General features: G+C 40.7%; 2 protein-coding genes across 2 annotated transcripts in view; one reads left to right on the top strand and one right to left on the bottom strand.

The window, feature by feature from the left end:
* The window catches only part of LOC311499468 (connector enhancer of kinase suppressor of ras 3-like), a 30,905-nt gene extending 30,484 nt beyond the window's left edge, over window positions 1–421 (bottom strand). Inside the window, exon 1 of the mRNA XM_084560448.1 lies at window positions 126–421. Coding sequence (XP_084416574.1) covers window positions 126–177 — 52 coding nt within the window. The 5' untranslated portion in view covers window positions 178–421. The remainder of the gene's footprint in view (window positions 1–125) is intronic.
* Window positions 422–3,447: 3,026 nt separating this feature from the next.
* Window positions 3,448–22,106, top strand: part of LOC311499467 (serine/threonine-protein kinase D3-like) — a 38,743-nt gene continuing 20,084 nt past the window's right edge. Inside the window, exons 1-3 of the mRNA XM_084560447.1 lie at window positions 3,448–3,755; window positions 5,875–6,443; window positions 21,733–21,871. Of these exons, the coding sequence (XP_084416573.1) occupies window positions 6,147–6,443; window positions 21,733–21,871 (436 nt within the window). The 5' untranslated portion in view covers window positions 3,448–3,755; window positions 5,875–6,146. The remainder of the gene's footprint in view (window positions 3,756–5,874; window positions 6,444–21,732; window positions 21,872–22,106) is intronic.

Here is a 22,106-nt window from a genome sequence, read left to right as displayed (position 1 = left end):
CAAAATTTTACATGTTTTTATAACAAATTAAAGCCACATGCTAAACGTCTCCCCCAAAAACCGTTAACACCGTCCACAAAGTGACCCATAGCAGAACGTTAGGTCTCACTATTTGGCAGCCTTACCTCTCATCCAGTCCACCACTTGTTGCGGGCTCCACTTACTCACAGACTCCATTTCTCCGCTGCTCTTCTAATTTAATCTCTCACGAATCCAAGTGGGTTAAACCGTTAACCTGACATGATTAGCTCATACCGGAGCAGCAACGGTAGAAGTAGGCGAAGAAGAATAGTTCCGTTACCGGGCAGAGACGGAGTGAGAGCGGACGAGCCGATGCTCCGCCGGTCACTGACTGACTGACGGACTGAGAGGAGGCAGCAGCACCAGCAGCGGCGCGTGGAGCGGGTGTCCGGTTACCAGGGCGATGACCACGCCCCTCTAGTACTTTTCCTCCAATCCCATAGGAGTTTCCTGATGACGCCTTCAAGGGCTGTGTGAAGATGAAAGTTCATAACAATTATTATTAAAATGTACATTATATATTGAAAAAAGTATTATTTATGTTGAAAGATATGTTTTTTATTAGTTCCTACTATACTATACTTTATCTCACACAGGCCTATATTTTAATATAATCCAACTTTACTTAGATTTGTGGGTTAAAAACAAAGCAAAAAAACTAATTCCTGTAAAATCTCATAATTATTTATGTCTATTCATTCAAATTCAAACCAAGTAATTTTTTTAACGTTTACAGTTCATAATGCAACAGAAAAAAATAACACATGTGTTATTCTTTCTAAACTTAAAAGGATGAGACGTTTTTAAATTTTGCCATTAATTTAAATGAAATAACCACTGGTGCCAGATCATAAACTGTAAGCATGATTTTTTTGTAAAATTTTGATACGTTTGACAGCACCTCAATGCACCATGCATTTTTGGGCGTGGCCTCCTACTGAATGCATTTTAGAGGGTTTTGGAAGGGTCCTTTAACTCAAAATAAAAACAAACAGTAATTACTGAACATTTACAGTTTTAAAAAAATGGATACTTATGTTATTATTTTAAAATGTAAGCAGATGAGAGGTTGAGAATCTGTCATCTTTAAATTTTGCCAAAAATTTAAATAAACAACTGGATTATTAAACGTAAGTGTGATGCAATTTTTGTAAAAACATGAATGCACCATAGTTTGGTGGGTGTGGCCTCCTGCTGGAAACATTTTAGAAGATTTTTGAAGGGTCCTTTAAATCTAAACGTTTAAGGTGTTGAAGTGTTTGTTTTGTTTTTGTTATTTTTCAATCGAATAAAGTGATGAAAGACACAACCAGTGGTTTTCCACATCCATAAACTTGCTTAAAATGTTTCAGCTCGTATTTATTTATTTTAAGTTAATGGAAATTGATGATTTATTTATATTTGCATTGCTTGTACTGCACTTTGGTCAGCTGAGGCTGTTTTTAAGTGTGCCATAGAAATAAACGTTGACTTGACTTGAAGATAGAGAAACACTGCCCTCCTCTGACAGACTGCAGCCTTACAGGACATGTCATTATAAATAAGAAATCAATGTTAGGCTGTCTTTTTCAAACATAATACTATCAAGATCAATAGCATGTATTTATTGTCTTAAAGAGAAGAGTGACAACAATCATTACATTTAAAGCAAATAGTGTACTTCATTTTAACAGGCTGATAGGAAATTGAATTAGTTGCTCTGGGATTATATATTAAATTGGTCAACTGGAATAAAAACATACCACTAAACACGCAAAATCCTATAATGATCACTAAAAAGGGATTAAAATGGATCATTCCTGTGACCTTTGTTTTCCAGCTTGCATTGTGCCCAGTCTGTGCGGTGTTTTTGTTCGTCTCGTCCCACCTCTGAACACAGGATTCCTGTTGCAGGGTAACTAAACCGCAGTAACCGAGCCTCAGTATTTGCTCTGAGCCGGCTTCAGCGCTGCTTTGGACAATAAGAGCCGATAAAGGAGCCTGAGTGAAATGTATTAATCTAAATCTAGCGGCCCACAGCTGCTATTTCACATTTAATCTGAGTACAGTCTCCATCACATAGATAACCGGTGTTTACACTGAGCCATATTCTGTTTTTGATTGGTTCTATATATATAATATATTTGCAATAATTATGAATATTTATAATGAATTACAAACTAATATTGTAAGATTTTGTATCAATTTAGTTTCCTAATTTAATAAGGTAAAGTCTGTGTGGTGTAATGATGTCTGTGAACCGGAAGGTGGTGCCACAGAGTCATCTATTAAAATGCAATGGAAAAAACTGAGAGGGACTACTGACCTTAGATGGTCTATGATATTACAGATGAATCACTCTGTAGTATAAAAAAATGGAAGGAAAAGTGATGACAGAAAGGTTGCTGCTGTTTCTGTCAGGCTGAGTTTAACTTGTGTTTGTTTTTATTTGTACACATGTTTGTAATAGTGCTCAAACTGAACACATGTACACAGTACTACCAGTTTACTAATGTTAGCTTGGACAGAGTTCAAGTTGTGCGTTGTTGTCTTTTTTATGTTCTTGTCAAATTTTATTCTAATCGTGTTCATGTCAAACCAGCTAAACGTTTGTTAGCTTAGCATAGATACATATAAACTTATGCTCCACACTAACCCAATCTGAATCACTCACAGGTTACGTATCAATCTATTCAAGCTGTTTCCAAATCTATTACAACCAAATGGTAAAAAAAAAAAGAAAAAAAAGAAAAAGAAAACATGAGGTTTTAAACAATGTTTTAATTGTAAGATTTTTTTTCCCGAAAGATTTAGCTGAAAATGTTTCCTCTATTTGAACAATATTAATTAGTTATTTCTTTTATAATATATCAGTAACTTGAGGTTGATTGACGGCAATGCTCAGAAAAAGAGGATTCTGAAAATATTTGTTCATATATATATATACTACTATACTACTATATACTAGTTTTAAACTGGACAACTGCATTAGCTTGTTGCTAGCAATGCAGCTATAGCACTTAGCCTAGATTGGAAGCATTAGCTAGCATAGTAGTAGAGTTAGGTGGGTGTGTTTCAACTATTTTGTACAACATTACTTAAGCAGAAATATATGTGTATAAAAATAATCCATATAAATAAATATATGTAGATATTTGACGTTTGGTTACTTGAACAAACACAGATTATTGATCAAAATGCTCAGAAAAAAAAATAGCGTGGTAGCTTTAGCTGAAATGGCAGCGTTGAGTTTGGTGAACTCGGCATCATTTGGCCACGCCCAGCCCCCATAACAGTTTTTTGTATTATCTCATAAAAGAAGGATTCAAGCGCAGCCAAGATGGCGTCCGCCTGTCTCGTGCCCTTTGGGCTTCAAACTGTTTCTCAGACGCCATGTCGGTTGCCATGGAGCCAGAGTGAAATTCCGTCGGAGTGAGACCTCCTACCGCTCCTCCTCTCTCCGGTGAGTTTGTCTCTGCGTGTTCGCAGCTGCGTTAATCAGATCCGCATGAAGCTGGAGCTGCACGGTCCAACCGCTACGTCTCTGTTTGGGGACAAACGAGACCAGAAAAGGTCCAAACTGTTGACTTTTACCCGCCTCAGGTGTCGCTTCCAGCCCCGGGGGACCGAGGGCAGTGGCCGGACCGGGGCCCGTGTTCGGTGAACTCGGCCGTTGAGGAGAACGAGCTGCCGCTGGATGAGAGTTTAACGTTCACCGTTTATTCTTCTCTTTGGAAGCGGAGAAACATCCGGAGGTATTTACTGATACCTTTAACTTTGTTTAATGGTAGTTATTGTTTTAAACCAACCTGTTGTTTCTCCTCAAACTTCACTCCTCTCACTAAATACACTATTATTTATTTATTTATCTATTTTATTCAGTGTTAGTGACGGAAATCCAGATGTGTCCAAGTTTAGAGGACAGAGTAGCATTCAAGATCAAAGTGCAAAAAAAAAGTAAAATAATGTTCAAAATAATGAGTCAAAAGGATTTTAATGTGTGACACTCAGATAAAACCCCAAGTTTTACTAAATAATCTGGATTTGTTTTATTATTTTACAGTGTTGTAACAGTGATGATGGTAATAACTTATCTCAGGTCATTTTAGTCCCTTTAAGGTGCAGCATCTGTTTAAACCAGAAGTTTAAAGGGTTCATTAACTCAAATTATCCAACAAACAAGTTATTATTTTTATTTTAATTGCCTTATTTTAACAGCCTTAAATCACGACAATGGTTCTGGCTGGAAACAAGGTCATACATACATATTTTATTGTATTTGCACTAAATTAAAAATGTCTCTTGAGTTCCCACAGTGTTTTAAACATAAAATAATTAGCTTTTAAGCAGAATTACAGAATTTCTTCCTGTGAGTGTGAAATGGGGGGAAAAAAATATGTATTCACGAAATACAAGAAATAGGTACACAGGTAAGCGAAACTAGCTTTAGCTCAGGCTAGCTCCTCAGCCCGCCTCTATTAGCCTCGGTGCTATCGCTGAAGTTTTTTGTGTAAAAAGTGTTCTTTTCATTTTCACATTCACGTCGCATTACTGGTATGGTATTTATACATTAATGTGCAACAACAGACATTTAATAGATGAAAAAGAGTTTGTTTGTTTTTTTTTAAAAAAAAAGGCTAACTAAGGCTAAGGCGAACTGCCTAGCTAGCTAAAATTAGCAAGAGTCAGTTTGTTTTTTTAAGCGAGTGTTATTTAAGTATTTATTTTTGCCAAAATGACACAATTCCATAGCATGAAAACACTTTTGGACATAAAAACAGAAATTTTTAAAATATCAGGAAAGCGTGACGCTAATATTTTGTTAGCTAGCGTTAACTACCTAGCTAGCTGCAACTAGCCGGAGTCTAGACACTGCAGAGTTTGTTTAAAATGGTGTTATGTACTTATTTCTTCTGAGAAAAATTACCCATGTTCATAGCGTGATAAATATAGTGCTAACACCACAGGACACACGAATAGACATTTTAAAAGGAGGCAAAAAAAATATTAAATTAGCTTTGGCTAAGGCTAACGCACCAGCTTGCTTTCATTAGCAGCAGCGCTATCATTGCTATATTCATGTAAAAAGTGTTCTTTTTATTTTCACGTTCACATTGTATAAGTAGCATGGCACTTACACATTAAGGTATAACAACAGATATTTTACAACAGAAGAAAAAGAAAAAAAAAAGTTTAAAAAACAGTTAAGGCTAAGGTTAACTGCCCAGCTAGCTAAAAATGGAGTTTTAAAACTGGATAAATGTGGTGAAAACACTGTTGGGCATAAAAACTGATACTTTATCAGGAAAAGGAAAGGCTAATATTTTTGTTAGCTAACGTTAACTGTCTAGCTAGCCGCAACTAGCCAAAGCAGTGTTCATTTAAACATAACGTTTATTAAAACCTCTATGATAATACACATTTCTGTGTCATAGGAACATTTATATAGTACGGTTTGGTCTTAATCCAGTTTTGTCTTCACAGATCACAGATTTCTGATCAATGCTGTTATTGGTATTTGTCGGTCAGTTTGTCGGTAGCGTGAAGACACCTTTAAAAAGGCCAATTACAGTTTATGTTTTTACAGATTTAGGGCAACAACAGAAAAAATGTTGCATCCTAGCTTGTGCTGAAATGATAAACCAGTAAACGTTGATCTACACAAAAATAAATGTAAATATAAGAGAAAATTCCTACATGTTACCAACACTTAATTGTTTTATTTATCCCTTATTGTAATAAATATAACGTCAGACGCTTTGGACAATAAAAAAAAACCTTTATTGAAAAATGTGTATTTGAATTATTCTAGTAACTCTACAGACTTGAAGCTTTGAGACTAATTCTTTAAACATGTTTTCTTTATTCTTACAGATTCTCTGCGGGACGTCAGATCTGCAGCATTTCGTTGTTGTTTTCTTGCAGCTCACCCGCCACCAGTTTCCTCTCCAGCAGGAGGTTTGAGGACTTTACTGACTTCCTGTTTCACCCCAGAGATGCTCGGCGGAGAGAAAAAACTTTCCCTGAAGGATTTCACCTGTGAGAGATGTGACCTGAGACAGGCGACGCTCGGCTGACGTTTTTGTTGGATGTCGTTCACCCCCGAGGCTTTTCCCCTGTCAGGACGACGTCACAGATAGCAGACGATGTCCGCCGACAACAGCCCGCCTCCCCCGCCGGCATCGCCCAGGTGTTTCCCCGCCCTGCCCCACCATGCGGCCCCGCCCACGCCGTCGCCCTCGCCCAGCCCGCCCGCCACCCTCTGTAGCCGGCTGTCCAACGGCAGCCTGACCGCCCCCAGCCCCACCAACTCGCGGGGGTCGTTCCACGGCGTCTCCTTCCTGCTTCAGATCGGACTCACCAGGGAGACGGTGACCCTTGACCCCGGTGACCTCTCGCTGTCGTCCGTCAGGGAGCTCGTCTGCTCCATCGTGGATCAGAAGGTAAGACAGTTTATAGACAGAGTTGATCTGGAGTCTCTCTGTTGGGAACTGATTCTGCTCCTGCATAGATCGTTGTGGGCGGGGCTTAAGTAACCGTGGTTAAGGAAGGCTAACTGCTCAGCTAGCTATAATTAGCCAGAGAGCAATTACTACAAGTTTTATTTAATTATTGATTTTCACAAAAATAAAAATTTACAAATTACGTTTGGGTATAAAAATTTAAATTTAAAATGTAAGGAAAAGAAAAGCTATGGCTAAACTGTTGTTAGCTGATGCTAGCTTCCTCGCTAACTGTAACTAGACAAAACAATGCAAATTTCTTGATAAACATGGTGTTAATTAAACATTTCTTTACATTTTTCTGGCATAGTTGTATTTATATTTGGTTTGGTCTTGACCCAGTTTCAGCCATTCATGAAACTTTTGTTTAGTTTTGGCTTAATTTGTAAATTAAATTCATCGAGACCCGTTACGACTTGCAGCTACGAGTCTGGTGAACCTGCCCTGAGTTCACGTCAGAGCCTGATTCTCAGCATCCGCTCTGAGCTCCACCTTATCTCCTCTCACTATCTACTGGTTTTCTGGTTTCACCGCTGCACCGAACGCACCACCTGTGTTTACAGCACGCACACACACAGATACATACATACATACAGACTCTGCAGCAAACTGAAATGGGTTCAACGGTTTTGCAGGGCATGACGAGGGGGAGATAAAAACCCACTGATGCTCTCATTTGCACATTTGAACCTCTCCCAGTCGTGCTGTTTCACATTTGCAGCCGTCGCTGATGCATCTGTTGGCTGATTGATGACCTGACTGATTGATCGGCTGTGTGAGTGAGTGAGTGAGTGGTCGTCCACCGGCTGTGCTTCAGGCCCGGGCAGAGGAAAAGTCTTTTTCTTTTTGCACAGAATGTCACTTCCTGGTTGTGTTGCTGTGTCAGCGCTCTGCACTTCCTGTTTCATGGGCAACGGGGTGATGTGCTTGCTTCTCGGCGCTGCTCGCTGATATCGAGGTGTAATTGATAATGGAGCGTGTTTCTGCTCAGCTGGACTTCTGCGTGTTAAGATTTTTAAGATATTCAAATTTTTTAATAATAATAATATGACGCTAAATATTCACACACCGGCATCTGCAGGGATGGTCAACACATCAGTGAAAACATTATTACAAAGACCAGAACCAACGGCCATCTGGTGCATATGGTCTGCACCTGAAGAAAAGACGAGAAACAGCAAGAGCTACTATTAGCTGGGAGGCTAGGAAGCTAGGAATGCTGCTATTAGCTGGGAGGCTAGGAAGCTAGGAAGAGCTACTATTAGCTGGGAGGCTAGGAAGCTAGGAAGAGCTGCTATTAGCTGGGAGGCTAGGAAGCTAGGAAGAGCTACTATTAGCGGGGAGGCTAGGAATCTAGGAAGAGCTACTATTAGCTGGGAGGCTAAGAAGCTAGGAAGAGCTACTATTAGCTGGGAGGCTAAGAAGCTAGGAAGAGCTACTATTAGCTGGAAGGCTTAGAAGCTAGGAAGAGCTACTATTATCTAGGAGGCTAGGAAGCTAGGAAGAGCTACCATTAGCTGGGAGGCTAAGAAGCTAGGAAGAGCTACTATTAGCTGGAAGGCTTAGAAGCTAGTAGGAGCTACTATTATCTAGGAGGCTAGGAAGCTAGGAAGAGCTACCATTAGCTGGGAGGCTAGGAAGCTAGGAAGAGCTACTGTTAGCTGGGAGGCTAAGAAGCTAGGGAGAATTAAAGTTAGCAGCGACATATTTCCACAATAGCTTCTTAGCCTCCAAGCTAATAGTGGCTCTTCTTTCATACCAACTCACCGTCGTCGGTTTGTCCTTTACAGATCTGACCTTTAACCCTTTCAGGTCATCTGGTCTGAACTGGCTTCCCTGGACTAGTCTAGACTGGTTTAGACTAGACTAGTTTAAAGTTTAACAGATGTGCTGATCGTTGTTTACCTTTTAGTTTTCCTAGCTGATATAAAACTGTTAGCAGAGATGGCGGCATGACGACACGTTGCGCCCGTCAGGTCCCAGGTTGGCCAAAGACGTGACGTCAGCAGTGGAATTTTCTCTTTCCTCCCTTTGTGTCCACACCATGAGGTTCTCGGTCCGTGGGTGGATGGAAGGGTCGGCTCTGATTTACAACATTTATCTGCCGCCGAGTGTGTGGGAGGAAGTGTGGAAGAGAAGTGGGGAAGTTTCCCTCCGCTACAGGTCACAGCGCTAACCGCCCTCCTCCCCACCGTTCACACACATGCAGACTCTCTATCTGTGAAATGGTTTTCTATTGCTGTGGTTCCGTCTCTAGCCCCCTCCTCGATCCTAACACTAACCTGACTGTAGCCTTCACCAGGATCTGGCTCAGTCCAGGTACTTTAGGTTTCTTTTGGTTGTTTTATAAAACCTTCTTCACTTTTAATGGAAGTTGGCTGGTCAGGTCAAAACCTGCCAAAAACCAAAGAAGAGAAAAGTTTCCTGGAGACAGAGAAGACAAGACTTTAGGACTCTAGAGGGGACCAACTTTGGGACATTTAACATCACATCTGGACTGTATATTCTAAGCTAAGCTAGTTTCTGCTATAAATTAAAGCTAAACATCAACTTCAGTCGTCTGTGAAGGTCTAAGTGTCATATTTTCATATATTTAAGGAATAAACTCAACTTAAATAACATCGAAAGCATCAAACGCCCCGTGACCTCATTTGACTTTAGAAGCGGGACGCCGCAGAGAAGACAAGGAAAGACGTTAGGAGGCTACGGGGACCAAATCTAGGACATTTAAGATCAGATCAGGACTAAAAAAAACAACTAGATCATCATGAGTTGCATAAAAAATCACCGGCAACAATAATGAGTCGTATTAAATCACTAAAATTCAAGAGTAAAACTCAGATGACAAGTTAAAACGAATATTTATAAAAGAAAAATGAACATTGAGCATATTATCATTGAATGAAATAAACAATTCTTGTGCCGTTTTTTCTTAATTTCCAAGCTAATTAATCAAACCAAACAAAGAAACGATAAAATGATAAGAATGTGTAAATACACAGCGACCGTCATTCACAGATTCCTGCAGAACAGCATCTCTCTCCCTCTCTCTCTCTCTCTCTATCTCTCTCTCTCTCTCTCCGTCGCCGCGGCGATGCGAGGGACCCCGCGTCCTCCTCTCTGCCGGTTTCCACGGTTACCAAGGCCAGGTGGCGTTTCAGGTGGGTGACGTGAATGCTGGAGGCAAAGAGAGAGCGAGAGATCTGAATGGAAAGCTGATAAATAAATATGAACCTTAAACCTGCAGATCTGGACCAACAAAGAAGAAGTCGGACTAATCTGAGAAATATTAATTTTCTTTTTGTCTTGTAGCACCGTTTTCAAATTTAAAGAATGATGTGAGCTAAGAGAATAAAGATTAAATACATTTTTCAGTTTTTATCTGTTAAATGACGGTTACCTGAGATGAACCGAGGTCGTTAATGTGACCAGGTGTCGTATTTAATGTGGGTGTTTCACTCTGATTTAAGTGGTCGGCGGTTTTAATCCCGTCATCTACTTCCTTTTATGTAAGACGCTGAATTAACGTCCATTAACGGAGGCCGTCCCGCTCTCGCTCGCTCTCTTTTAACTTTTTAAAACCCCGGCTTAAGTCTTCAAACTCAATTTGTCGCCTCGTTAGTCGAGAAAATCCTCCTCAAAACGCACCGAGCTGATCTCTGATCCCCGGCGTCGTGAACAGCTGCTGCCATCGGAAACGGAGTTGTGTTATAAAACAGGTTCTGTAAGCGGGACGTCTTTAATTTCTCTGATATGTTTAAAAAAAACAACATAATTTTCTGTCAGATGAGTCTCAGGCTGCAGTTCCTCTACCGACCACTAGTAGCTGACACCTCCACAGCTTTTAATATTAAACATAGGCTAGCATTAATCAAACTGATGCTAGCATTAGTCAAACTGACGTTAGCATTAGTAAAACTGACGCTAGCGTGACAGGGATACAGGCGTCAAGCACCGTTATTGGATTCAGACTTTCTACATGTGAACTACATTTTTATCTTCATTTTAAAAAAAACAGCAGTGGAACTGATCGTCTTAGAGAACCAGGGCACGAGAAGAGAAAACAAAAAAACTGAAGTCTCTTTATTTTTCATCAGCACCTCGTCTGAACATTCAAATATTTCAACACATGATCATCTAATAAAGTGTAGAGGCCAACTAATAGTAGCTCTTTCTAGCTTCCCAGCCTCCCAGCTGATAGTAGCTCTTCCTACCTTCCTAGCATACTGGCTAACGGTAGCTCTTTCTAGCTTCAAAGCCTCCTAGGTATAACTAGCTCCTCCGAGCCTCCCAGCTGATAGTAGCTAATCATAGGTTCCCAGTTAATAGTAGCTCTTCCTAGCTTCTTACCCTCCCGGCTAACAGTAGCTCTCCCTGTTTTTCTAGCCTCCCAGCTAGTAGTGGCTCTTCCTAGCCTCCTAGTCACTGTGCGAATTACCCCACCATATTTGGGGGGTACTGCTCCTTCACTTCTATGACCATCATGGTCTCCTACTGTATCAACCCCCACCATGATCGCAAAAACACATCCAAGGTCTAAACATGCGACAAATTGATCATCAGTATCTCATTATTGCTATTATAGATCCAAAGAGATCTGTTTGATCAACTTCCAAAAGTTAGAATAGTTGAATACACTGAAATACTATTCTAACGAGTATAATACTGCCTATTTCATGAAATCTTGATTTGGTTCATTTTTAGATAGGCTATCATTAGACCTGGAGGTAAGGCAGAACTTTCTCATATGCTGGGATAAACTGAAACCAATTTTCTATTATATCTATTACATTTCTATTATATTTTCTATGGTGGTAGTTAGTGTCAGTAAATCAACACGTAAAAAAAAAGATATTAAATAATAGAAATAGAAAAAATAGAAAACTATACTAACCAATTAAAAACAAATTCAAATACTAGCATGGTATTCAGCTGCTCTTGGCTCTGGCTGAGATTGTAATTTTATGTAGGCTTAGCTACATCAGTACTTCTAATAACAAACAACACAGGACATGTGTCAAATTCATTTCTCAGGGCACAATTGATTCATAATGAAATGAGAATGGAAACCTATAGAGTTTTTACCTGCCTACCTCACCATACAGCTGTAAGCTAAGCTTGCTTGAAATAGAGACTTAGCTTGCTAACTAACGTTGGTAATTAACGTTCTTCTAACGTCGGAGTGCACTTTACTAGCCAAGACGTGACATGAGCTATGAAAGAACAAAACACTTTAATAAATGTAAAATCACGCGTTTTCAACAAGCCAAACTTCTGCTGGCAACTTACATTTACCCATGCACATCAGGCTCAGCAGTGAAATCAACCAACTGCAGGAATTTACCCGGCGTTTTTATCGCGTTTTATGATACCTACCTCCTGCACTTGAGAAAGTTGCGGCATCTGCGCCACAGAGGTGAAAAATGGTATGGTCCAAAACGGGGGTTCCGAAATAGCAACATTAAAATATCCCTACAGTGAAAATGGGAGTTAACTTGTAGGCTATTGTTATTTTTATTATTATTATTTTCACAACATCAGAAAAAATTACTTGACCCCCCCCAAAAGTGATATTTCTGTCTCTTTGGGGGGTACTGAGTCTTCAATGGGGGATACAGTACCCCCCAGTACCGCCCGTAATTCGAACTATGCTCCTAGTTAAGAGTAGCTCTCCCTATTTTCCTATCCTACTAGCTAACAGTAGTGCTTCCTAGCCTCCCAGCTAATAGTAGCTCTTCTTAGCCTCCCAGCTAATAGTAGCTCTTCCTAGCCTCCCAGCTAACAGTAGCTCTCCCTATTTTCCTAGCCTCAGAGCTAATAGCAGCACCTCCTAGCAGACTATGTGCACCAGCTGGTCGTTGTAGTCTTTGAGGTGCGTTCAAGTGCAACGTTTTGGTCTAGACAGAGGAGACTTGAGTCATCCTGTGTTGCTGCGAGGTCTCTGACATTGGTTTGGTGTGTTCTTTCGTTTAATTACACTTCTTAATGAGCCTTAATGAAACCTGAAGTTTTCTTACAGTTGGGGCCTTAGTCTTATTCCTTCTTGTTGCTCAAGACTTTGTGTTGTTGCTCATGACCTAGTTTTTCTTTTATTTTGAATTCTCTTGTTTAGTTGTTGAGTTTCATTTGTGAATGTGTGAGGGCAGTATCTGTAAATGTGTAGTCAGATCTGTAAATGTGTTCTCGGCTCAACTGCTGGAGCTGCAGCTGCATAATTTACCTGGCCTGAAGCTTATCCGTCTTTTCAGCAGGAAGTTTTCATGAGTAACAGACTGGATGAGGGTCATTGTCCACCTGAGTCGAGCTCTGAAGGTCGTGCAGCTCTTTCCTGGCAGATGTAAGCAAACACTTGTCGATGCGTAGCGTCCTGGAAGTCTGAATTCAGGGCGTGAAAGTCGTCTTCTCTGAACTGCAGAGGTCACTTTTAAAATGTGTCCAACTGAGACGTGCAGCTGTTTAATGTCAACACACGGACGTCCTTTACCTGCTGCCGTCGCTACTGTACCTGCTGCCGTGATAAGAAACAGGAAGTGGGTTTGTTTCCGTCGAACTGATTTCCATCTGATCAGATCAAGGCAGCTGGTTTTGGGTTTAATGTTTACTTTGGTCCAATCTAACCGGGACATCTGGCTCTGATTTACATGAGCAGGGTCACCTGATCGGCCCGAGGCGCTACGTCATGTTTTTAATATCTAATGGTAGTGATAGAGAGACTTGGTTCACACCTTTGTCGGTTGAGTCGCAGCAAAAACCACAACTGTGTTGTTTAAAAGCCGAGGCTCCAAGTTAACTGTTTACATGGACGCTAAATAAAATGATCTTTAAGGATACGCTCACTGGCCACTTCATTAGGTACACTAGTGACCTCACTCTAATATAGTAGTCCTGCTCTAAACCCTCCTTCATGGCTGAGCTACCATTCAGGTAAAGGTGTTAATTCACCTGGATGGAGTCCAATGAAAACACAGTTGAATAAACATCTGTTTCAGATATTAGAAACTAAACCAGAACCTTAATGAAGACTAGATTCAGAGCAGGACTGTTTTACTAACGTTTTTTCAATGTTTTTGGACAAAAGTGACTTCTTCCAGCTGTGGCGCATCAAATCTGCATAAAATATAACAGAAGAAGAAGAAGAAGAAGGGTTTTTATTGTCCCATGTTAATGTCTAGACTGAAGGTAAAGATGGACGGAGGAGCAGCTCGTCTAAAGTGAAGCTAAAGAAACTAGAGCTCCCCCTGGTGTCTGGCTGCAGTATAAATCATAAGCTCCACCCCCTCCATGTTGGTGGGCGGGGCTTGGACAAACTAAAACACTAAAGTACACATCAAATACATTTATTTTCAAGGATTGTTTCTGTCATTTTAGGTAGTTAATATAACGTTGATGAATGTTCACGTGTTAATTTTTTTGGTTTTAGTTATTTGGCTCCACTCTTGGACTGATCAGACTCCAAAGTAACAAGATGGCGCCGCTGAGAAAGTGGAGACGTATTGTCCATATTTGTATTCAGGGTCTTAGATGACGTCCAAGATGTCTCCATCGTCCCCGTCCGCATTGATTCCATCTTGGTTCATCTTTGTTTTTCTACCTCCGTGTTTCTGTCCCTCCTAGACACTCCTCAACCTGGTGTTTACTTATTAGTAGATGATTAGTGAAGGTTACCACCACCGCCGTCAGACTTCCTCAGATCAAACAAACAAACATATTCACAGCTGAACAATGCACATCTTTCTCAGCCGGCGTTTGCAGAGCGCTCTCTGTTTTCTTCCTCTGTGGTTTTCCGTGCAGCAGATGTGTTTTTCATCTCGGTTCCCTGTTTCCCTCCCTCATCTGGTTCAGCCGTCGGCGGCTGCATCGTCTCTGCAGCTCGTTTTGAATCTAGAGATCCTGCTGCTGCTGCTGCTGCTGCTGCTGTTTTGAACTCTATCTATGGTAAAGATCACAGGTTGAGGAGACACATTTTGTTCCTCCAGCTTCTGTGGCTGGTGAAGAGAAGTGTTGTTGTTTGCGTTGCGAATGTCGTGTGAGTGAATCCAGAGGAAGTGCTGAGGTATCTGAGGAGGGAGGATGTTGTTGTTCAGTGAGCTTGTATTATTCATGTTGTGACAGAGCTGTGAACACACTTACCTCAACCTTTGGGGCCAGAAAGTAACATGAAGACTTTAAGTTTGGGGGTAAAGGTTTCTGTTTATTGTTGGAGTAAAGTCTCCAGGAAATTAATGTAAGTCGATGTAAAGTCCTCTGAGATCAGGGGGAAAAGTTTCATTCATTTAATCATAATGTCAGACTGTGTGATAACAGTTTGACGTGGTGCTATTATAATATAAAATGTGTTTCTCTTGCTCTGTTGTCACCCAAACCTTTACCAGACGACGATGGATAGATATCTTTGTTTTTTAACGAATAAAACTCATTGTTATTGACGTATAGAGAAAAGTATAAGAGAAACATTTTTTAACCGTTTTATGACTTGAGTTCATGTAGACGTTAATAAAAAAAAAAAAAAAAATCAACACTACAAATGTGAATCCAGATTGTGCTACGAACATCTGGACAATATTTGTGTTAGATTGTTGAAATGATTCTAACAAAGTACATTTATAACAGATAAACCACGTGGTATCAATTTGCAATTAATCACAAGTTCACCATGAACGATTATGCGATTAATCGCGATTAAATATTTTAATCTTCTGACAGCCTTAGCAGCAGCAGAACAATGCAGCCTGACGTTGATGTTATTATGTTTATTATAAAAGAATAATAATCTCTTAAAGTGGTTCACGGCTACGTAAGTACTAGAGAATATTTTTTATGAACAAATATTTCAAAGTACTGGATGAAATATTTTTCCATTCTGTAAAAAACCTGGAGATCAGCAGCACTAAGATGTAAATCTAATGTTTTATTATGAATACATTCTGGACAGTAATTGTTGGATTGTTTAAATACTAATAACTTCCAAAGAAATCCCTTAAAAGTACATTTATAACAGATAAAAGACGTGGTTACTAATTTGCGATTAATCACGGGTTAACTAAGGCCAACAGTGTGATTAATCGTGATTAAATATTTTAATCTACTAACAGCCTTTGCAGCAACAGAACAATGCAGCCTGACGTTGGCCTGAGGACAGTGAGCGATGTTGTTCTTATGTTTATTATAAAAGAATAATCTCTTAAAGTGGTTCATGGCTGCATAAAGACTAGAGAACGTTTTATGAACAAAGTTTTTGCTGAAATATTTTCCTTGTGGGTATTTCAATGCCTAGCAGATTTATTTTAATTTAACAGATATTACTTATTTTCACCCATGTAAGTGCAGCCTTTTTCAGTTATTTTTCTTGTTTGCCACACAGCTTTAACAAGTTTTTACATTTTTTAATCATTTTATGACCTGAGTTCATGGAGACGTTAAACAGAAACAATCCTACAATCGTGAATCTAAGGTTTCAAGATTGTTCTTTAGAAAACCTGGAGACCGGCAGCAATGAGATGAAAATGTTATGTTTTCTTATGAAAATATTCTGGACAGTATTTGTGTTGGACTGTTGGCTGTTAATAATAACAAATAAAATAACTTTAACGTACATTTATAACAGATAAAAGATGTGGTATTGATTTATACTTTATACTTTAGGTTTTTGTTGAAATATTTTCCTTGTGGATGGTTTTTCCACTCCTTTCAGCTTTATTTTGATTTAAGAAATGATCGTGCTATAGTATACTATTAATTTGTGATTAATCACGATTAATCGCGATTTATATATTCCAAGCAGCAGCAGAATAATTCGTCCTAACGTTGTGTTTATTATAGAAGATTATCTCTTAAAGTGATGCATGGCTACATAAATACTACAGATCTGTTTAATCGACAAAAATTCTAACTTTCTGTTGTAATATTTTCCTCATGGACATTTTTCCACTCACTGCCTCGCAGCTTCACTCATTTACGTCCTTGTAGGTGCAGCCTGTTTAGTTATTGTTCTCGTTTGTCGCATAGTTTTATTAAAGAAAAACAATTTTTAATCGTTTTATGACAATAACAACAACAACAATAGTGAATATGAGGCTTCCGGGTCATGCTACGAAAACCTGCAGCACTAACATGATGTAAATAGTAAAAGTATTTAAGAGCAGAGACACAGCATCTGCTCCAGGAATCAGGTTCACATGGAAATAAAGAGGTCAAAGGCGTCCAGGAGGAGATTAACAGCAGAGAACAGTAATTTAAACCTTCCTCTGTGGAACATACTCACGATTTAATTCATAAAAAGCACTGGCAATTTCAGTTGTGATTTCAGCCTTTTATCAAGTGGATGAATGAACCTCCCACTCACTCGCCCACTCGGACAGCCTTGACCCTCTCAGCCACCGCTTCCTGTTGTTTCCTGTCGATGCGACGGAGACGAGCGGACGCAGGGAAAACAGGCCCGCAGCTGTTTGCCTTCATATTTCCCATCAGCCCTCCGGTTAGCGGCGTCCCTCCGGGCACAACGAGAGCGTTGGAGAGTTTTATTGGCGCTCGCGTCGGCTCTTAGCGCCTCTGCGACGGAAAACAGGCGGCCGCTTTCAGTGTTTGAGCTCTTCACGCCGCTGCTGCACGGTCCAGATGTTTTCATGAAGCGCCTCCGGACAGGAAGCAGTCGAAGTTACTGTTAATATTTTAATATTTCATAGACAAACAGTCCTTTGATTGAGAAAGGTAATAATAAATAATAATTTTAGCAACACCAGAGCAACACCTGGCATCAAGAATTAAATATGCCGAGCCACTAGTCATTAAGAACTGAAGACTTGGATGAAACGTCTTCATGAAACCCAATAAGTCCAGTTGTTCCTTGTTTCAGCTTGTTTTTTTGTTTTGTTTTGGGGTTTTTTTTGCAGAAAAACATACATATTACACTGATCAGGCATAACATTATGACCACCTGTATGCAGGTCTCCGTGGTGACTCATCAGAGAATGGACATGGGCCTTCTGAGGGTGTCCTGTGGTGTCTGATCAACACAATGTTGTTAGTGGGGGGGTCTTTGAGGGGAGGGGCCTCTGTGGATCATCCCACAGATACTTGATCAGTTTGGGATCTAGTGAATTTGGCTGCTACCATCAAGGAGTGTCATTGCTATGGGGTGGGGGTGCCTGGTCTGGTCTAGGTGGGTGCTACATGTCTAAGTAACATCCACACCAATGAATGCCAGGTCCAAAAGTTTCCCAGCAGAACACTGAACTGTCACAAGATGGCTTAAATGTTATTTACTTCCTGTCAGTGGTCATAATGTTGTGGCTGACCCCTCCCAACTGCCTCTTGGCTGCAGCCTCCTCTCAGATTCTGGGACTACTTCTTCATGGGCGTCTTATTCTTCATCTTCTTCGTTGTTGGGCGTGGTTGTTGACTTATTGGAGCTTTGAGTTTCTTGAAGTCTTTATTTCTAAACGGCTGAAGGAGGGGTTGGGGTTTTATCAGGTGCATCTGTGGGTGGAGTCCACCTGAAAGCCACAAGACTGGAGTCTGTTAACCACCACATACTCACCTGTAGTTGGAGGTTAGTTCTTGTTTTAACTTCAGAAGTATGTGACTCAGGTTCAGAACCAGAAAGACTCCAGCTCCTGACCTCTGGGGCGGTCAGAGGTCACGACAGGGCCTGGAGGTTTTGACCCCCCGCGACCCCGACGACCACAACGACGCCGACAGAAATGTGTTTTCAGTTTCGTGGCGGACATAGGAGAAGAGAAAGTGAAAGGGATTGTGTTTGCGTTAAGCCTGGTTAATGGAGGATTAGCCGTGGGGAGGGGATCAGTGTGTATTAAACATTAACATTACTCTTAGTGGGTCTCACCTCAGAACGCATCAGCTGACGCCCGGGCCCTCGCCTGGTTGGACAGGGGGCCCGGGTGCGTCGCCATGGCAGCCGAACCAGAAGTGTCTTTCACTTCTGGTTCAGACGGTTCAGACCTCGCCTGTCTTCTACTTCCTGTTTGGTGCTGGTGTCGTATCTGCTGCTGGTGGAGGTGGTCAGGTGTTTGAGACAAACATTTAACATAATACAGTTGTTAAACCAGTCTCTGTCTTATTCTTCATCATCTTTGTCTTTTTACGCCTTCGTCTCCTTCATCTTCAACTTCTTCTGGCTCATTGTCTTATTCTTCTTCTTTGTTTTTATCTTCTCCAGCTTCTTCTTCATTTTCTTCCTTGTTGTTGTCTCCTTCATCTTCATCTTCTTCTTCTTTCTTTTTGATTGTTTCTTAATTTGGCTAAAAATAGCTGCGAAGAAAATGTTGAACTTTTAAGAGACGCATTACAAAGAACAATCACACAGACGTCTTCATCTGCTTCATCTTGTTCACCTCCTTCTCCTTCTTCTTGATCTTCTCCTCTTCCTCCTCCTCTTTCTTCTTCTCCTTCTTCTTTCCAGAACTCAGTACAGAAACCTGTCCTTGTTCCTCTTGTCCCAGGACGTCCCATATGTCTTCCTCTAGCTCACTGCACCAGCTACGTGTGGTTGAAATGACAATTAAAACATCCACCGTGGTTGTTGATTAGTTTGATTGTTGGTGTGTTTCCACGTGACTGATGTGTTTCGTGACCCGTCGGTTTCCTGCCACCATCCATGCTACCTGCACCCCGCTAACGACCTGCTAACATCCTGCTAACGGCCTGCTAACATCCTGCTAACACGGGACAGGAAGCTGCTCCACCTGCAGATGAATCTGCTGAAACCTCACTTCATCGCTTTACCACGACAACAACACTACCACCACTATGTTCTCTTTACGTTGGCAATAAACACGCTGGAGCTGCTGATTCTTTCTTGGTTCTGTTGGTGGTGATGTTCAGGTTTTAGGAAATTTAGGAAAATGATTCTGTGACATTAAAATCTGTTCCACTAATAAAAGACAATAAACAACAATGCAGTTGTTAAACCAGACATTTACCGTCCTCTACATTATCTTCATCTTTTTCTAATTCGTCTTTCCTCTTCCTCGCTGTCGCTGTCTGTCTTCGTCTTTGTAGAATTTTCCTTTTTCCTTGTCTTCTTTATCTTTGTCCTTTCCTTTGTCGTCATCTTTGTCTTCTTTATGTCCACAAACGCTCAAACTGGACTTGTAGAGTTCAGTGAGGATGTTTCGCGACTCGTCCAAGTAAAGTCTTCTTTGTCTTTTTCTTTGTCTTTATGGACTTTGTGATATTGTTTATAGACTTTGTTGTCTTCTTTGTCTTCTTGTTTGTTCTTGTCCTCTTCTTTGTAGACTTTGTCTTCTTTGTGGTCTTCATTATCTTCATCTTTGTCAGTGTTTTCCTCATCTTTGTAGACTTTGTCTTCTTTTTCCTCGTCTTCTTCTTTTTCTTCGTCTTCTTCTTTGTCCTTGTCCTCTTTCTTTGTAGACTTTGTGTTATTCGTGGTCTTGATTTACCTTCATCTTCTTTGTCTTTGTAGACTTTGTCTTCTTTTTCTTCGTCTTCTTCTTTTTTGTCTTTGTCCCATTCTTTGTCCACTTCTTTGTCTTCTTCTTCCTTGTCTTTGTAGATTTTGTCTTCTTTGTCTTTATTATCTTCATTTTCCTCAATGTTTTCTTTGTCTTTGCCCTCGCTGACTTTGTCTTATTTTTCTTCGTCTTCCTCTATGTCGTCTTCTTCTTTGTTCATCTTCGTCAACATTTTCTTTGTCTTTGCCTTACGTTGTCGTCTTTATCTTTGTCTTCATAGACTTTGTCTTCTTTATTTTCAACTTTTTCTTCATCTTCGTCTTCTTTGTTCATCTTCGTAAACGTTTTCTTTGTCTCTGCCTTCGAAGACTTTGTCGTCTTTATATTCTTCTTTTTCTTCGTCTTCTCTGTCTTTCTTCTACTTAATTAAAAATGAACGTCTTCTAAAATTGTCTTCTAAAGGTTTGTGTTGACGTCCATTCCTGTTTGTCTCACTTTAAGCGTTGCTGTTACCTGTAGAGCAGACTACACAAACGTTTCCTCCAGAGGAAGACAGGAAAGCTGCCTCATAAACAAGAGACCAGGACCTGGTATCGAATGTCCCTAATAAAGAGGAAATCTAATTCACTACAAACTCAGTTGCTGCAGTGGAAATTGATTTCAGCAGCCAAAATATTTGAGCAACGTTCATGGGCGGCTGGTAGTTCCCCAGCGTGGCGTTTCTCTGAACTGGTTTCGTCACCCGTCATGGGTTGCTCATATGGAAAGGGTTAGGTAATCTTTAACTTCAGGAACAAACCGAGCTCAGACCACTTCCCTCTCGCCAGAAGAGCTGTTGCTGTGAGAACGAGACATAAAGATGGAGGAGGATGAAGGTCAGCAGGTTGAAGTGGATCCATTAGGACACATGGACGGATCTGTACGCACTTTGAAGCCTCTTCTTTATGAATTAAAATCGATCTTTCTTTAAACAGATACAAAATGCGGGATGGTGGCAAAAAAACACGCTTTTCTTATCTTACATATCATCTGAAGGTTCAAATCCACCCAGCTAATAGTAGCTCCTCCTAGCCTCCAAACCTCCTAGCTAATAGTAGCTCTTCCCAGCTTCCTAGCTCTTCCTAGCCTACTAGCCTCCCAGCTAATAGTTGCACTTCTTAGCCTCCAAACCTCCTAGCTAATAGTAGCTAGTCTCCCAGCTAATACTAGCTCTTCCTAGCTTCCTAGCCAATACCATCTCTTGCTCGCTACCTAGACTCCCAGCTAACAGTAGCTCTTCCTAGCTTCCTGTCCTCCCAGCTAGTAGAAGCTTTTCCTAGCTTATTAGCCAATAGTAGCCCTTCCTGTTTCTCTCTCTTTTGTAGAGGTGCAGACCATATAGCAGCTGGATGCTGGTTGTCTTTACGGTGCGTTTAAGTGCAATTATTTGGTCCAGACGACGTCATAGTTGGCCTTTGCTTCCGGTAGATCTCTGTTGTTGGTTTGGCGTGTTCGTACCTTAAGGGTCGTTGCAGAGTCTGGTGTGTTTTTTTTAAATTAACATAGTTTTGTTTCTTTGTAGTTGCTAATCTTTCTTGTACACTTTATAACCCAAGTCAAGTTCAACCAGTGCAACCATTAGAACCTTCTATAATGAGTCAAGTCAAGCAGTGGAAGTTTAAAATATGTAGGTACGTCTCGGTGGATGTTTTAGAAAAGAGTTTGGGACACATCAGTGATGTTTTTGATGCATCGGTATCACCGTATATCACATCCTCCATGTCTGCGTTGTCGTAACCTTCCCTCGTTTCCCTCCTCAGTTTCCCGAATGTGGATTTTTCGGGATGTACGACAAGATCCTGCTCTTCCGTCACGACCTGAACTCGGACAACATCCTCCAGCGTCTGACGTCGGCGGACGAGATCCATGAGGGCGACCTGGTCGAGGTGGTTCTCTCTGGTAAGAAGCAACTTTTGTTAATTAATATATCCATCAGTTTAGACTTTAACGCCTTTCCTGCACTTCCTGATCCTGGTTCCAGCTTTAATCCAACATCTGGAGGACATGTGGTGTAAAGTTTATCTGGAGTCTCTCTGTTGGGAACTCATTATGCTTCAGCAAATCAGATCATTTGGGGCGGGGCTTAATGTGGTTTCACTTTTGTTCCTTTAACTCCTTTTTGCTTCCGTTCATG

The sequence above is a fragment of the Chelon labrosus genome (genome assembly GCF_963514085.1).
Source record: "Chelon labrosus genome assembly, chromosome: 14".
Classification (NCBI taxonomy): domain Eukaryota; kingdom Metazoa; phylum Chordata; class Actinopteri; order Mugiliformes; family Mugilidae; genus Chelon; species Chelon labrosus.
The sequence above is the reverse complement of the archived record's forward strand: the minus strand, read 5'-3'. Positions and strand labels throughout refer to the sequence as shown.